The 19,254-nt window shown below is 33.1% G+C and overlaps 1 protein-coding gene across 1 annotated transcript in view; it reads left to right on the top strand.

Moving 5' to 3' along the window:
• Positions 1–501: 501 nt before the first annotated feature.
• The window catches only part of LOC149554514 (ras-related protein RIC1-like), a 65,240-nt gene continuing 46,487 nt past the window's right edge, over positions 502–19,254 (top strand). The window contains exon 1 of the mRNA XM_089828561.1: positions 502–633. Coding sequence (XP_089684687.1) covers positions 620–633 — 14 coding nt within the window. The 5' untranslated portion in view covers positions 502–619. The remainder of the gene's footprint in view (positions 634–19,254) is intronic.

The following is a 19,254-nucleotide window of genomic DNA, read 5'->3' as shown; positions in this document are numbered from 1 at the left end:
TGAAAATAGAATGATATTTTAATTTTGTGAGGTTTATGTGTTTGCACTTTTAGTGATAGAATATAATATTTGTAATAATGATTAGTAAATCTTGTAATTTTAAACAATATTTTCAATATTACATATAGATTTCTAAAATTTAGAAAAAGATGTTAATAATATTATTAAAATTTTCAATTAAATTAATACATTTTTAATGTACTTTCTCTAATCATACATATTAGTAAATTTTTTTCCACTCTACCTAGATTTTAACCAATGCCAAAGGTTCTCTCTTAAGAGGACTTACGCTACCCCAATTTTTAGATTTCAATTTCTTTTAAAAATAAAAAAAACAAACAAATAAAAATAAATAACTAAATAAAAGAACAAAACACAGAATGAATCTCTCTTCCCCGTCTCTCTATTTATAGCTTCAAAATTACTTATTAAAAAAAAAAAAAAAAAAACTAATGGGCGTATTGTGATTTTTCTCTCTGATTTTATTTGACGAAGTCTTTCAGATTCGGATCTAACAGCAGCTGTGTTCACCGGTGATAATTCTTTGAAATTCTGGTGAAATTTCTTCTTTCGAGAGGATTTTGGTCATCTGCATATATAAAAATCTCGATCTTTGACGATGACTACAGAATAGTAAGCATTTTTACTTGATTTTGGAATTCATATCTATATCCTTCTATAAAATTTGTAATTTGGAGCGTTACTAAGAGGTTGAATTTGCTTCTACAATAAAATAATCTTTTGTTAGGGCCTGGAATAGTTTTCGTTATATTTTCTCTTGGAGCGGGAGTCATAAAAGAGGGTTGAATTTCCCGTAAAACAAAATATTTCTTGCTAGGGTTTGAATTTTGAATATATATATTTTTCTTTTCCGTGGTTACCAGGGAAAAAATATAAATTACGTGAAATTGGGGTTTGAACTATATTTTTTTCTTGTTTCCTTGTTGAATCGGAGGCCAAAATCAGGGCAAAAAATAAAATTTCTCATAGAGGAATTTTTTTTTGTTAGCGTGTTTGCGTTCTTTTCTTTTCCTTTTTAAACTAGAATCGTGTGCCGCATACAGCATGAATTGTCTTCGTTTACAGTTAAAAGTCCGTCCTTTATATTGGGGTTTCGGAAACTAAAGACTGTAACTGTCTTCAGTATAAATAAATCTGAGATCCGTTTGAATTATATACATGTGTGTATGTGTATTTTTTAAAGTAATTTAGTAAATTGGTTACTTTGATCGCAAAATGATGGTAAGCTTTATAATCGGTAAATTACATTTGTGCCGTATCCTAGGGCTTTTATCTGTTTGTAATGCCATGATTCAGGGGTATCTCTTATATAAAATTAACCAGTATTTTCCTGTATAGTTCTTTACATTTAATTGTATGGTAATTTCTCTAGGGTTTCAATTATTATTTATTCGTTAACTGGACAACCTGGATCAAATAACTTGTCACAAAATTAGGCAATTTTTTAAAATTAAAAAGAAACAGGTGTCTGATGTTGAGTGATGATTGCTGGATAGCAAGTTTCTAGTGTATCTGCATGTTTCCATTATTAAATTGGACTTCAATGTTTTTAAATTTTTCAGGTTAGTGTATTGGAATTCTGAGTTGAAGGTATAGCTAAAATTACACTTAATTTTTGAACGTTCCAGATAGTGTACAAAAAACTTACATAACTGCATGTTTCCATTATTAAATTGGACTTTCATGTTTTTACATTTTTTAAATAAGCGTATTGGAATTCTGAATTGAAGGTATAATTAAAATTACGCTTAACTTTTTTAATGTTCAAGATATTGTACAAAAAATTTACATAATAAGATCATTCATGATCACCAGTATTCTAAAACTAACATATTGGAGATTTCAGCTAAACCTGACAGAGAGCATAAAAAAGGTTACATATATTTAAGGTCATCATTATTCTCATGACCCAATATTATCATTACTGCATTCCGCTTCATCAGTAGTGAAAGCATGAAGGGGAGGATCTATGTTTGGGTCTGTTGTGGTGTCCCACTGGTTCTTGTCAACTCTCTTTTCCTTACTGTTGACTTCAGCAATATCATCCAGATATTTATTCAGCAACTTCAGTTCTTCCTGGTTTAAATTGTTCTTTCCATGAGGGAAAAAGTGGGCTGACTGTATATGTATACCCTTCTTGTACATTAGCATAACTCCTTTCAACAACATCACGAATCTCTTTTATGGATTCTCCGTAGTAGTAGACATCTGTAACATAATAAGGAACATGTGAGTCACTGAGTACACATTTAAACTCGGTAAGGAGCCTTCTTATGGACTGAAAGTTCGCTTCATTCCTATGCTTCCATAAAAAATGAGACTTCATTTGTAATTGTAAGCAAAATTTATTAAGATAAACATCAAAAGACTCAACATACCCACTAAGGATCTCCATCCAAAAAAAGGTCTTCATTACGATTCTAACCAATGAGAAAATCAAGCAAATAAAACCACAGTGCGAAAGCATATTGATGGTCAAAATTCAAATGCTCAAATGTTCCAGGAACTTGATAGATATCATAAATATGGGTTGGAAGATCGTAAGCATGTAAAACAATGCCAACATCAAATTTTTTCTAAGTTATCGATTCAGATGCGGATTCCGAAGCGGATTTTAGAAGTGGATACGGGATGCAGGGATTTTTTTTTTTAAGGATGCGGATGCAAGAGGAAACGTATATATATATATATATATATATATATATATATATGCAAAGAAATGCAAGAAATACACAAAAACAAATCATTTGATAAATCATAATATGACTATGAATCTATGATACTTAACAGTTAACTAGAACCCTTAAACAAAATTCAAGATATTTCAAAATTCATATGATATTCATATATCAATATCAATATGTGCTTGTCCAACATTAGCGTTTAGTCTTGACTCTTAAACAATAAGTTCAAATAGGTCATGTTCAAGATTCCAACAAAATAAAATTTAAAAACATGGTAAATGATTGAAGTCTAAAGATTCAATCAATCAGAGTCTGACTTTGAATCATAGGGATTCGCAAGAAAATCCACATTCTCATTGTCATCTCCAACTGCTGAAAGATCATTTGAACCAAGCATGGTTCCACTTATGCTAGATGCACCACGTGCCACACTAACATAGCCCGGGCTTGTGTAGTCAGCTGGTGATTCTTTGATTGCTGCCACCATTTGCTTCCAATATGGTGATTTCACCAAGTTGAAAGAAAGCCCATTCACATAGAGGCAATGTGCAATAGCTTCTTCAGCACGGTCTCTTGCCCCCATTTTAAATGCAGTGTCCAATGGGCCTCTTTTATAAGAAAATAAATAAATTTTAATTAGTTCCTAACAACTATGAACATCAATGATCATGCATACAAGTGGAAAGAAGTGAGAAAAACTACTAAAATAGATACCCAAAGTTGCTTCTACATATATTTCAAAAGAAAAAATTTGAAAAAAAACTTTAAAAAAATCTTCAAGAACTTGAAAAAAATCATCAAAAACTAAAAAAAATTCATCTTAAATACTCGAGAAAAGAATTGATCACTTACCTTGAATGGTTTAAACTTCTTTGAGAAAGCTATCTCTCCTTCTTCGATCGATCCTCTTCGAAAATGCTGAACTTAGCTTCATAATGAAGGAGTGGCTGTAGGTGCAAACAAAATTCTAAAATGACTCTTGTGAATGCTTCTATGTTGTCTTCTAGGGTCGTTTTAGGGTTTTATTGTGAAAAAACACTTAAAAAAATGCTTTTAGTCACATGTTGTTATGAAAGTTTAAGTTAAAATATACTATATTTTATTGTTTTCCCGCCTAACTCCCGTGGATGCGTTCGGATGCTCTCGGATTCTCTGCGGGTGCTGCTCGGAAGCCATCCGCAGGCATCCGGATGCGGGTGAAAGCTGAGTCCGGAAGCCACCTGCAGGCATCCGAAGGCTTCCCGCATCACTCCGCATTGGATGCGGAAGCCAGGCCCTACTGGCACGAATCGGTATCTGAGAATTTTTTAAGCAAGAACAACCAGAAAAGGCAGATCTTTTTAGGTTTGGTAGGGCTATGCTACTAAAGGTTCAAGCTTTTCCGTCATTTGGCATCTGGCCAACACGAATTCCAGCAATTCTCAGATCAACCATATGCATCCCGAAATTTAGTGCCATCTTTTCATTTGATATTCTGAATAAGATCTTGACCTAACCACCTCACCCTCGGGAATCTTTCCCCAACAACATTGAGAATTATAGAGTAAGTTTTCTTTGAGAGGAAGGTAAATCATATCTAATCCCCAACTGCTCCCATGTTTCAAGAATACCATAAAAAGGTATTACAATAATAGATAGTCTCTATTATCTCTGTTTAGTATCGAATGGTTATCTATTGTAATCTTTTGTAAATATTAGAATGTTTCTAATATTTAGCTTTTTGTTTCTAGAATAGAATGTTTATATTCTTTGTTAGCTGTAGATAATTGTTAGTTTTCTGTTAGTTAGAATAGAATGTTTCTATTCTTTATGATTGTTCTTAAGGAAACATTATTCAGTCTCTTGTATAAATTGATCTCTTGATCACTGTTAATAATAAGCAAATATTTTCCAATTACTTCGTAATATGGTCTCAGAGCCAATATCTTAAATTTTATCGAAAATAATTATAATTTCTTTGTTGAAATAATTTGCCTTTTATTTTCGAAATTATTTACATGCATATTTGCTTCAAACTCTCTCTATAATCCAACTAGGCTTTCTATTATGAGAGATCTGAATCTGCTAACTTCTGGTTCGGTTCTACAACCCATTTATGTTCAAATCCATCTGTTTATTCGCACATTTCTGCCAATTTTTGTGGATTTTTTTTCAAAACCCTAATTTTTAGGTTTGGAAAAAATTCTAATTTTAGATTCTTGGTGGGTGTATCAAGAGCTCAACTGGGTTGTCGTTAGATTTTTTTGGGTGCCTCAATTTTTATGCCTCAATTTTCGAGCCAATCGATCCAGAAACCGACAACACATTCTTTTTGGGTTTTCTGAGCTCTCTTCTGGGTTACCCTTCAAAAAGTTTGGGTGTCTACTTTTTGAGGGTTGAATGTACTTGCATGTGTTGCTTTACCATGCAAAGTCTTGTGTTTTGCCTCCTTAAAAAATTCTGGTGGGTTTTCATAATTTTTTTCCTAAAAAAAAACTCTAATGGGTTTTCATATTTTTTTCCCTAATTTTTTTAAGGGTTTCTATAAATTTTCTCTTAAAATTTTTTGATTCTGTCATTTGCAAAGTTGTTTAGGATTCCTTTGTGGGTTTGTAATTTTTTCCTCAAAAATTTCTGTTGGCTTATACTGTTTTTCCTATAAAAAAAATGAAGCTTTGTGATGTTAGGTTTTGATTCTTTCTTCACCTCAAAAATCATGTTGGGTTTTGATTGATTGTTCACCACAAAAATCATGTTGGGTTTTGATTGATTTTTCACCTTAAAAATCATGGCTTTTTGTAGTTTGTTTTGGAGCATTATGCTCATCTTCAAAGTTTTGGAGCATTATCCAAATTACCATCAATTGTCTTCTCAGTATACATCCTCTGCTCTAGATTCAGAAGGCTCCTGGAAGAAAAACATTTAGTGCAACTATTGTCACAAATTTGGGCACATGAAGGTTGAATGTTAGAAGCGCTTAGTTGCGGAGCCCTTTGAGTAGACATAATCTGCCGTTTACGCTTTTTGACAGCTTCGTGCTTTGGATAGATTAACCATTAAGGGAGGGTATTACGATAATAGATAGTTTCTATTATCTCTGTTTAATATCTAATAGTTATCTATTGTAATTCTATAAATATTAGAATGTTTCTAATATTTAGTTTTCTGTTTCTAGAATAGAACGTTTCTATTCTTTAGTTAGCTATAGATAACTGTTAGTTTTCTCTTAGCTAGAATACAATGTTTCTATTCTTTACAATTATTTCTTAAGGAAACATTGTTCAGTCACTTGTATAAATTGACCTCTTGATCACTGTTAATAACAAGCAAATATTTTCCAATTATTTTGTAATAAAAGGAATATCATCCAAGATTGCAATTCCAAAAGAGAACCAAGATTTAGCAGAGCACCCATGTTTAGCTAGAGGTTTATCATTGTCAACCAGGCCCATCAAAGAGATCTGTTCGAAACATATTGATGAGATGAAGTGCCCATAATACCTCTATGAGATATCGATATCTTTACGTGTGCCTAGGCCATCCACAAGGAAGAGGTAACCTTGGAACCATGTGTACAAACCTCAAGATACCTAAAAGGAATATCAAGCCTATATAGGATCCCAGAGCTTCCCTTTCTTTGTTTTGGACAGTCAATTGATTCCTTACGAGCCACCTTCCAGTATTCATCAACCTTGAATAGACTTGAAAATCCTTTTTCAGGCAAGAGCCATACCTTGCCATACCTTGAATTTTCAAATCTGTCAACCCCAATCCACCTGATTTCTGTGGAAGACAACCTAATTTCCATGAGATACAAATTTACAGTGCCTTCTTTCAATTACACATTCCATGAGACCATAAAAATTCTGTGAGAACTCTTCCAACTTATCAAAATGCACATTAGCAAAGAGCCATACCGAAGAGTGGTAAATTGCACTAGAAGATAAAGACTTTATGTACAACTTGAACTTGCCCAACCATGTATAATATATGGTTTTACCACTTAGCATGTTTTCTTTCCATCTCTCAAAACAACAATTCCCATGTTTTTGAGAGTGGGGAACAATATTAGGAATGCCCGAATATTTGCCTATATTGTTAGGCCCTGACCACCCCAGCCTTTAGCAGAGAACCAAGTAGGAGGCATGTCATGATAGCCAATCATTTTAGATTTATGTGGAGCTACTTTAGTCTGGATGCCTTACAAGATATATTTAATCTATTGACCACATTATTTAAATATTTTCTTAGATTACTCAATAAAAAGGGAGATATCATCAACAAATTGGTTATTAAGAAGCTGATCATTATTGGACAAAATGATACCTTGTATAGGGGGCTTGATAAAATCGGCTTGGAATATATAATGGAGAGCATTAATAATTATAACAAATAGCGCGCCCCTGCCCGATGGATCTTTGCAAAGAGAGTTTTCCATTGATGTCAATGTCTGTGGGTGAGTCTTGAAATAAGATAATCCATTTACAAAATCTAGGGGGGAACCAAAAGCTTGCATTCCCAACACAACGGGCCCCACTCAATTCTGTCCTATATCACAAAGTTAAAGTTCGAGTTTGGCACCAATAAAATTTGGATGAAGTTTGACAAGGCAAAAATAAATCGCCATAAAAATTTGTGTATATAAATTGATATTTTAGAATATTTTTAATAAATCTATAAAAACAAAACAATTTTATATTAGATTTAAAAATGTAATTTTTTTAAAAATAAAAAATATATAAAAGTTTAACATAAAATTATTCAAATACAAATAATAAATATAAGTGTTATGTGTACATATACAATGATAATAAAATCTAATTTAAATATGATTCATGAAAATTTAATATATTTATTTTAAAAGAATTTAATTAAAAAAAAAACCCAGAAATTAAAAGGTCTAAGTTTTATTTGGAAAAAGGAAAAGATTAAAATGAAAACAAAATGAAATGTTAGTTTAATGCAATAAAACATGTTGAACATGAGCAACACCATGTTATTATTATGGTAAAATAATGAATGTGTTATTAAACAAAGATTATAAATGATCTATATATGTAAGTATACACAAAAATGTTTTTATAATGAACAAAGAGAGAAATAGAAACATTCTAAAGAGAGAAAGAGAAAGAGTCCATTATGAATAGAAGGAGTTTATGGAAACATTACAACAAGGGTGACCATAGGAAAAAGATGGAAGAGAGAGTTAATAGAAAATATCTATTATTTTAATACCCTCCCTTACTCCATGTCCCCATGCAGCTGCTTAACTCTGATTTCTGCTTAATTTTAGGCAGCCAAAGTGATCCCATGAATATTTTGTATAACAAGAAGAGGATAAAATAGAATCTTCACCTATTTTGGTGGAGCAGCCACCTTTTAAAAAATGAAAATAACCATTGAAAAAGGGTGGGGGGCTAGAAATAAGTAGCCACTGCTAATTGGAAAAACAATACGTGGCTCCATAATTTGTTCTCCCTCCTTTTCTTTGTCTCCAAACTATTTTTATTTAATGATTTTAATTTTTAAATTTTTAAAAGATTGCTGTGACTAAAATAGGCAGCCAAAATTCATAAACATGGGGCCACCTGCTCCACAAATAATTGCTGAAAAAATTGAGCAGTGACAGCTAGCCAAAATAAGCCTAGCAGCCGCACGGGGATCTACATTTAATGGTCAATCTATCTTTAAAAAATAGAAATTTGCATGTCCTCAAAAAGCGTAAAAGGCAGCCTCGGGTTGATCACATGTTCTGCAATGTTGGCTTGTGGTTGAGACCCTCCTTACTTCCGCTGGTCAAAAGCAATGCGAGTCTTGCATTGTTGGATCACATGACCAAATTTGTGGCAATAGTTGCACCGGATTTGCTGTCCTTAATCTTTAGAATATGTTCTTGTAAGGACATGTGTTCATCCATAATAATAGAGAATAGTTGATTCTTTAGAAAGAAGGCTCTGCTTTTATTTGATGTCCCGTGGAGATCCTTCAATGTTTTCCAGATCTTTGCAGTTGTCTTGCCGGACGACACTTGAGGCAGTTGATCATCAGTAACTGAAAACTTAATAAGCATAACTGCTTCATGATTAGGCTCATCAAACTTCTCTTGAATAGCAGTGATAGTGGTAGGACGAGTCTCGGTACCTATAACAAGCAACTCAAGGCAACAATACTTGAAGATTGCATAGGATTTGCTGTCCTTAATCTTTAGAATATGTTCCTGTAAGGACATATGCTCATCCATAATAATAGAGAATAGTTGATTCTTGTAAAAACAATGCTTTTTTAAATTTCAAATCATAGGATCTTGTAGTCTTTTTTGGGGCATCCTACTCGTCTGCAAAGTTGGGAGGTTTGCTGATTTTTCCACAAATTTGTGTTAGTTGTTCTCAATGTTTGTCTCTATTTCTAGAGAAGAACAACTCCCTTATCCAACATTAGGTTGGATGTTTTGTGATGATTTCTGGTTAGATATTTTGTTGATTTTGGGAGGGTTAGTGGTAGACTAATGTCAATGGTAGAGTCTATGGTGAGCTCTTGTCTCTTTGTGTAGAGCATTCTGAAGAAGGGGACACCCTTCTTTGTTTCTTTATTTTTTTTGGATGGCTTTTTGGTCATTAAAAGTTTGCACATCTAGGGAGGGTCTCAACAATAGCAAAATGTTTTGTAGAATTTGTGACCAAAAGACAACAATTAGACGATGAGCATTAAGGGAGGGTATTAGAATGTTGTAATGTTTCCTTAATGATCATCGTAGTTAATCTTTAGTTTATTAGGTAATTTTTATTTTTCATCTTGAATTCATGATTGTTTCTTTTAGAAACATGGTCTTTGTCAATTTATATAAGAGTTTTCATCTCCTTTGTAAACAACATTGATTTAACATAACAAATCCTTTGATATCAAATCAAAACAATGAGTGGAGAATGAAAGTTGTGAAAATCCTTAGATAAACAAACCGTTGTATCGCCCAAGGAAAATGGAAAGGCAAGTTGGAGTATGAAACTTAAAAAATGGAATTAATTGTATTAACAATACACACTCTTAAATAGAGTTTTACAAATGCTAAAAATAACATGGACTAAAAAGAAAAGTTGTCATAGGCTTGTTTAAGATAATTATAAATAAAGCCAAAATAACCATTAATTGAGGTTTTAGAATAACGAGCTAAATATTGCAAGAACCTAGGATACTAAAAATATTATAATAACCCCCATTCTATCAATTACCATGCAAAAGACTGTGCATGTCTTGTGGTTATAAACCCTTTGGAACATTCTGCTGCGATCGAGACCCTCCCTGGATCTAAAAAATGTCAATGACCAAAGAGTAGCCAAAAGAAAACACAGAATGGTCTGCAACAAGAAACAAGAGCTTGCCATTGATTTTGCCATTGAGACTAGTTTGCCGCTAACTCTCCCAAAATCTACAAAACCTTTGACTAAAATATCCTTTAGCAAACATCCATCTTGATGTTGGATTACAAAACTCTCCTTCCTTGCAGATGGAGACAAATATTGAAAACAATTGCCATGGTTTTGAGATTACAAAGCATCATTTTTTTGGAAAACCTGGTAAAAACCCTAGAACATGAACACTTGACATAAAATCCCACGCAAAATTTGTGTAGTACAGAAACCAAAAATGATTTTTGAGGTGAAAAATCATCAAAACCAAACACGATTTTTGAGGTGAAAAATCGATGAAAACCAAACATGACTATTGAGATGAAAATCGATCAAGCCAAACACAATTTTGAGGTGAACTATCAATGAAAACTAAACATGATTTTTTGTGGTGGAAAATTGATCAAAACCAAACATGATTTTTGAGATAAAAAAATCGACCAAAACGAAAGTTGTTACGAAACAGATAGTTGACACAAAATCCAAGACATTAGCATACAAAATGTTGTTTTTAAGGAAAACAATAAAACCCTACAGAAACTAGAGAGCTCTTCCAACTTGTAGAAACCCTAACCATGGTATATAGGAGCAAACCCTAATTTTTTTAGGAAAAAGTTATAAACTCTTTCAGATAAATTAATAAAAAACTCAAAAATAATTTAAATTTTTTTACAGATTTTTTTAATTGAAAAAATATAAAAATTCTACATTTTTTGTAAGTGAAAAACTATGAAAATCCACTAGATAATTTTTGAGGAAAAAATTATTAATATCCATATGATAAATTTTGAAGAAATAATTATTAAAATCCGATAGATAATTTTTGAGAAAAAATTATTAACGCCTGCCACGTAATTTGAGGAAAAAATTATTAAAACCCAATAGATGATTTTTGAGTTAAGGGAGTCGGTACCTAGTCCAGCCCTTGCTATGATACAATGAAACTTTAAAAATGGAATTGATTGTATTAACAATACACACTTTTAAATAGAGTCCTACAAACATTAAAAATAGTGTGAAATAAAAAGCAAAGTTGTCTAAATAAAGACGTCTAAAAATATGCTAGTTTAAGATGACAAAAAATAAAGCCTAAATGACTGTTAGTATTAACTAAGCTTCTAGAATAATGAGCTAAATATAGCAAGAACCTAGGATTCTAAAAATATTCTAATAGAGTAGGCTTCCCGTCCATAATAAAAAATGGAATCTCCAAGGCAAGATCTATCATAATCTTCTCTTTGTGGAGTTTGAAGGAACCTGTAAAGAGCACTGCTTTGTAAGTCATTTGAAGCACATTCAACACCACCACAAATAATAAAATCACCTTCATTTTCAGTTATAAGGTTTTCAAGGCTTTTCTCAAATCCTCTTAGGTGCCTCTATTGGAATATAGGAGTGGATATTTGTTTTCCTTTTCTGATCAAAGTTTGAAAAATAACCATGCTTGCAAAAGAGGTTAGTGGAATTTCTACATTTCTGATAAATTCTCTTGGCCTGCTTTTCTATGCAATAAAAGAAGCCAGGTCCGATTCCGATATACCATTTTCAGATCTGAAGTTTTACTGACATAACATCACATCTGTAAAGCTGCAGGGGAGGGATGAACAACTCAGTGAAGTTCATGGTTGTGTTATGTCTACAATACGTTTTTGTAACTGGTTTTTGGAACAATTCCAAAATAAATTCATCAAACTGGAAGCTAGCAATTTGCTGGATAGACATGAATTGGGACCCTCATATGATGATGTGAAATCTCATCGGTATCACAGAAGTAAACCAACCATGTGAATATCCAATTTCAGATATATAGGAGCAAACTGCAAACCATTAATCTTTAGGAAAAAGTTATAAATCCTTTCAGATAAATTCATAAAAAGCTCAAAAATAATTTAATTTTTTTTACAGATTTTTTAAATTGAAAAAAGAGGAACACCCCACATTTTTTTGCAAGGGAAAATCTATGAAAATCCACTAGATAATTTTTGAGGAAAATTTTGTTAAAATCCACCATATAAATTTTGTAGAAAAAATTATTAAAATTCATCATATAATTTTTGAGAAAAAATTATTAAAGCCCGCCGGATAATTTGAGGAAAAAGTTATTAAAACCCAATAGATAATATTTGAGGAACTTTTTATCAAAACCCTCCCTTAAGGGAGTCATGCCCAGACCGGCTCCTGCTATGATACAATGAAACTTTAAAAATGCAATTGATTGTATTAACAATACACACTTTTAAATAGAGTCCTACAAACACTAAAAATAGTGTGAGCTAAAAAGCAAAGCTGTCTAAATAAAGATAATGTCTAAAAAGATGCTAGTTTAAGATAACCAAAAATAAAGCCTAAATGACTATTAACTAAGCTTCCAGAATAATGAGCTAAACATGGTAAAACCCTAGGATTCTAAAAATATTCTGATAGAGTAGGCTTCCTGTCCATAATAAAAAATGGAATTTGAAGGAACCTGTAAAGAGCACTCGCTTTGTAAGTCATTTGAAGCACATTCAACACCGCCACAAATAATAAAATCACCTTCATTGTCAGTTACAAAGCCTTCAAGGCTTTTTTCAAATCCTCCGAGGAGCCTATATTGGAACATGGGAGTGGATATTTGTTTTCCTTTTCTGATCAAAGTTTGAAAAATAACTATGCTTGCAAAAGAGGTTAGTGGAATTTCTACATTTCTGATAAATTCTCTTGGCCTGCTTTTCTATGTTTGCTTATTTCTGACAAATACCCTCTACAACCCTGCCCTTCAAGTAGCCTAGTTAGTGGGATGTCATGCTTATCTCTGAGCATATACTGTTTTTGCTAGGTGTATCCGATTTTACAACTGTTCGTAATATAAGAAGCCAGGTCCGATTCCGATCTACCATTTTCAGACCTGAAGCTTTACTGACATAACGTCACATCTGTAAAGCTGCAGGGGAGGGATGAGCAACTCGATGAAGTTCATGGTTGTGTTATGTCTACAATACGTTTCTGTAACTGGTTGTTGGAACAAATCCAAAACAAATTCAACAGATTGGAAGCTAGCAATTGGCTGGATAGACATGAATTGGGACCCTCATATTATGATGTGAAATCTCATTGGTGTCACAGAGGTAAACCAACCATGTAAATATCCAATTTCATGAAGGTACAGCGATTGAAACTGTAGATTAATATCTATAATTAGATCTGGAATGACGACTTATATGACAGCAGTCACCAAAGTGTCGAAATGAACCCCCAACAACTGACTAATAAAAACTATCTTTACCAGGGCTATGACAAGTACTGTTATGTCAAAGAGATATTGAATTTCAGAATCAATATGCGAAGAGACATCTTTAGCTGCAAGTGGATACCACTGTCTGATCCTGCAAGCTTGAAATTGTAAGGGTGTAAATGTTGGTATGGCTGCAGCATAATAAGCTGTACTGACACTGCCGATGTGAGAAAATGAATTGTTGGTTGGGGAAGTGGTTAAACTTCAGTCCAAAAATGATGTCGAGACCTCTTAAGCACTCTTATCACAAAATGACACATGGAAGATGAAGATCATGTCCAATAAGAGCTGAAAATGTACGAACAGCAGGTGGGATAGCTGATATTTTGTGCTAGATGTTTGATTTTGTCTTTCCTTGATGGTCCTGTCAGGTAGGGCTGACTGACACTGACCTCTATGGTTCAGATCCAGCAGTTTTTGTTTCAAAACAACTCTTTAAAGTTTTGAAAATCAATATAGGAATCTTTATTTATGTTATAGCTGCAAAAATAGTAAATTTTTCTTTCAAACCCAATTTTGTGTACTTCCCAGAATCTTGGTGCTTTAAAAAAAGTAGCAACAATTCTGTAACTGCATTGTTCCAAATTGAAAATGTGTTGAAATCCTCAACAAATCAGCACAACTGTGATTCTTGGATGCAATCATCCAAGATGGGGAAGATGGGTTTTTGTTTGTTTTCGGAGTCTTAAGTTTCTGATTCGGGTGTGGATGTGGATGATGGTATGATAATTGGGTGCACAAATATGCAACTTTTTTGGGGTTTTGGATACGTTTGGGAGTGTTTTCACACACACATACAAAGAAATGCAAGAAACATACAGAATTAAATCATTTGATAGTATGATACTTCATCATTGGTCAAGATAAACATTAAATGCCAATTGATAAGTCACAAATATTCAAATAAGCCATATCATATAGGTTTATGTTCATAGTTCCAATGTAAATTAAGAAAATCATTTCAATTACAAAATCAAAATGTAGTTCATGATTCAATGTTCACCAATCAAGATTTACTAATTATTATCATAAGGATTCTCAAAAAAATCCTCTTCAACTCGAACTACTGCAAGTTTGAGACCATTTGAACTCAAAGCAGTGCCACTTGTATTAGATGTGCCATGTGTTGGGATGTGATCATCATCATCATAATTTGTAATGAGTCTAGTAAGATCCTCAACGGTTGCATCCAAGTTGGCACACTTTGGGGCAACATCCCAAAGCTTCGCTGCCCCAATCTTGTTGTGTTCCAACTTATGTGACAAAATACACAAGTTGGTATGAATGAAAACCGTGTCTTTTGGTTTTTTTGAACCCTTGGATAGAAGATTATGTATTCTAATTTTGTTAAGTGGCATAAGATGTAAAGTTTCTGCTATTTCTGTACCTTTTAATTCAGACTTGTATTCTATCCTTGGTTGCTGAAAATGAACTTCTTATTAATCTGAAGTATGGAGGAGTTGTCAACTTTTATTCTGAACTGAAAGATATTCATCTCTGCAATAAGTTCAACTAGGTATTATTGCTGTTTCATGACAGAAACAACTTACGTGATTAGTTATAAGCCCGACAAACACAAGTCATGTAATGAGGCACGATAATATATATCTACTGATAACAGTAAGGAGCCCGATCACAATATATAAAAGGCTGCTGATAACAAATGAAACCTGATCACAATATATTAAATGACTGCCGATAATCAACTTCATAATACTACACGTACATAAGCATATATATATATATATATATATATATATATCTATTAGTTGATAGAATCAGCAGTAATTTAATTCATTCATAAGCTTAGATCAGTATATCAAATAATCCATGTTTTGCTTCTTCTGACTTTAAAACATTAACACTCCCTCTTTAGCAAGGGAGAAGTAAAACATCAATAGATTAGAATCAGAATCATCATGTAATCAACACAATATGTATTAAAATCTCTGAACAATATAAAGTATATCCTATGATCTCTACTTGCACTTAAGCAATGTCTAGAGATGTTCATGACACATTCATGATCTCTACTTGCACTTAAGCAATGTCTAGAGATGTCCATGATACACATATAATCTCTACTTGCACTCTAGCAATATCTTGAGATGCCCATAATACTCTCATGATCTCTACTTGCACTTAAGCAATGTCTAGAGATGTACATATAATCTCTACTTGCATTTAAGCAATGTCTAGAGATGCCCATATGATCTCTACTTGCACTTAAGCAATGTCTAGAGATGCTCATAATACACACAGGGTTATTATTTACAAGATCGTCACCTTGTAAATAATTTCCTTCAAATGAATGTCCATGAAAGATCGTCACCTTTCATTACATATCAAATGCTGCTAAGTAACCAATAGAAGCATAAACTCAAATGAGATAAACATTTTATTTCAAATTTTATTATTATAATTAATCATACCAAATTTTTCTCTGAAGTATTTCAACTTCACTTTAGCAAGAGGCTTGGTAAGGATATCAGTTGTTTGCTCATTTGTACATATATATTCTAGTTGAATAACTCCTCGATTCACCATGTCTCTGATGTAATGAAATGGAATTTCAATATGTTTAGAGCGACAGTGAAATACTGAATTAGATGAAAGTTTAATGCAACTTTGATTATCACAATAAATCACAGTGGGCTTCAAATGTCTTTTTAAGAGATCTGATTACAACTTTCGTAGCCATACTGCTTCTCTAGCACCCAAGGAAGATGCAATGTATTCAGCTTTGGTGGAACTCAATGCTACTAAAGTTTGTTTCCGACTAGACCAAGAAATCATACCAGATCCAAGACTGAAACAATATCTTAAAGTACTCTTCCGCTCAACAGAGCTTCCAGCCCAATTGGAAATCTGAATATCCAAGAAGTTCAATGTTGACTTTGTCATATTTGATTCCCATTCCAATAGTGCCCTTTATATATCTCAATATGTATTTAGCTGCATGTAGATGTATCTTCTTAGGTGCACACATAAATTGACTCAAGGCATGAGTAGCATAGCATATGTCAGGACGAGTATTTACCAAATACATTAGGGATCCAATAATCTGTCTGTAGTAAGTAGGATCTGTAGGTTCAGATTTGTTCATATCATCTTTCAATTTGTGTAGATTTATTTCCATAGGAGTAGCAGTTGGTTTACATTCCATCATTCCAAATTTGGTTAAAACATCAATTGTATATTTTCTCTAATTAGTATGATACAGTTGTCTTGTTGCCAAACTTCTAATCCCAGAAAGTAGTGAAGTAACCCTAAGTCTTTCATTTCAAATTCTGCTGTGAGTTCTTGCTTACATTTCTTTATGAGGTGTTCCTCACTTGTTATTAGCAAATCATCAACATATAATACAAGGATAATCATATCATCACCATCAGTTTTCAAATACAGATTTAGGTCAGCTTCATTTTTGGAATATCCTAACTTCAATAGGTGGTTATCTATTCTTTCATGCTAGGCTCTGGGAGCCTGTTTGAGTCCATAAAGTGCTTTCTTTAATTTACAAACATGAGTTTTGCTGTCATAAGTATTGAACCCTTCTGATTGTTCAATATAGACTTCTTCTTCAATCTTGCCATTGAGAAATGCTGTTTTGACATCCATTTGATGTACCTTCCATCATTTGGATGCTGTAATTGCTAGGATTGTTCTGATTGAAGTGTACCTGGCAACAAGGGCAAATGTTTCTTCATAGTCAATGCCTTCTTTTTGAGAGAACCCTCGAGCTACAAATCTTGCTTTGGATTTTTCAATACTGCCGTCTGATGCATGTTTAATCATGAATAACCATTTGGAAGAGACAATTGATTTGTTCTTAGGTCTTGGTACAACATCCCATACATCATTCTTTAATATAGAGTTATATTCCTCAATCATTGCTTCCTTCCATGATTGATGTGAGAGTGCTCCTTCAACATTAGCAGGTTCAGATTTTATGAGTTCAGATAGCAATGCAGCATAACATGATTGGTTTCTGGTCCTTTTGCTTTCCTGAATTACTTTATCTAGTTCAACTTGATTTTCTTCTAACATTTTCCTACCCCAAAGAGGTCTCTTTTTATTATTACTGATGTTTTCAGGCTCTCTATGATTAGACATGGAAGAGAGATCAGAATCATCCTTCCTCTCAATTTTTGTAGGTTGATCTTCTTCAGAAATGGATTCATCACTATTACTAGAAATTTTAAAGGCTTTGTCTTCTTCAAATATTACATCTTTGCTAATTTCTATTGTTCTTTGCCCAGGAATGTAGATCTTGTACCCTTCTGTAGTTTCACTATATCCAATGAATATTCCCTCTTCTTGGAAGGCTCTAATTTTGTTCTTTTCTCTTTTGGTATGTGAATATAAACTGGATATCCAAATATTCTTAGGTGACTTAGATCTGGTTTAACGCATGTGAATACTTCCTCTGGGGTGGTATTCTCTAATACGGAGTGAGGGCATTGATTTTGAATGTAAACTGCTGTGTTAGATGATTCAGCCCAAAATGAATAATGAAGATTTTGATCATGTAACATAGTTTTGGCTGATTCAACTATAGATTTTTTTTTTTCTTTCAGCTATTCCATTCTGTTGAGGATTATAAGGTACAGAAAACTTCCTGTTAATCCCAATGGAAATGTAGAAGTTTTTAAAGATTATCAGATATGTATTCACCCCCATTGTCTGACCTTAGGGTTTTGATCTTTTCACCTGATTGGTTTTCAACTAAGGCTTTGAATTCTTTGAATTTGGATAAGACCTCAAATGACTCCTTTTGCTTTAGAAAATAGATCCAGGTTCTCCTAGAGTAATTATTAATAAAGATTATATAGAAAAGACACCCATTAAGAGAGGGGACTGACATAGGGCCACAGAGATCTGTGTGAATAAGTTCAAGAATGGATTTGGATTTATGATCACTTTTAGGGAAGGAATGTTTAGTATTTTTACCTAATGCACACCCTTTACAAATACTTAAATGATCAACTTTCAGAGTAGGTAGACCTTTTACAATTTTCTCGATAGATGATAAAGCCCGATAATTAAGATGACCTAGTCTCCTATGCCAGATTTCAGAGGAATTTGACTGATCATTACTAAGGGTTAAGTTTAGATTAGGATTTTGGTTATTACAAAGCTTATAAAGACTCCCATCTTCGACTCCAATGGAGATGGCTTTCTTAATAGTTGAGTTCTTAGGCCAAGATAGAACTCTATCTTCTTGAAATGCAATCTTGTATCCTTGATCAGCAAGTCTGGAGATAGAGACAAGGTTTCTTTTGATCCCTTGTACATATAGAACATTCTTGAGTTGAATTGTAATTCTAGAATTCAATTGTATAGAACAAGAACCAATTCCTTTAAAATAGGATGAGAGGAATTATCTCCAACGGTTACTTCTTCTGATTCATGATTAGCGAAAGTTTCAAACTTATCCTTAAATCTAGTGATGTGACGAGAAGTTCCACTATCTATGATCGAAGTATTGTGGTTAGTGTTTAATTCACTTGAGAGAGCTAAGTAGAATGCATAATTTTCTTTTTCCACTTTCTCAACATTTTCTTCTTTAACTTCCGCTAAAGCTGCTTGAATTTTCTGCTTCTTTGGACATACATAATAAGAGTGACCAATCTTGTTACATTTAAAACATCTAACTTTGGACCAGTTACGTTGTTTGTGAGATTTGTGATTTTTGTTGAATTCCTTCTTGTTATGTTTAAACTTTCTTTTCTTATTTGATTTAGTATATAGTGCTTGGATGTCTCCCTCTTGATTTGAACTTAGTCCTCTTGAAGCTAGTATGGATTCTTCTTGAGTACATTCATTCTTTAATTGATCAAATTTTAGAAGTTCGGATCGTGAACTTAAACCTCGAATGAAGGTTTCCCATGAA

Source organism: Cupressus sempervirens, chromosome 5, assembly GCF_028749045.1.
Source record: "Cupressus sempervirens isolate cs-2001-9-10 chromosome 5, ASM2874904v1, whole genome shotgun sequence".
Classification (NCBI taxonomy): domain Eukaryota; kingdom Viridiplantae; phylum Streptophyta; class Pinopsida; order Cupressales; family Cupressaceae; genus Cupressus; species Cupressus sempervirens.
Note: the sequence above shows the minus strand (reverse complement) of the source record. Positions and strands in the feature narration are given on the sequence as shown.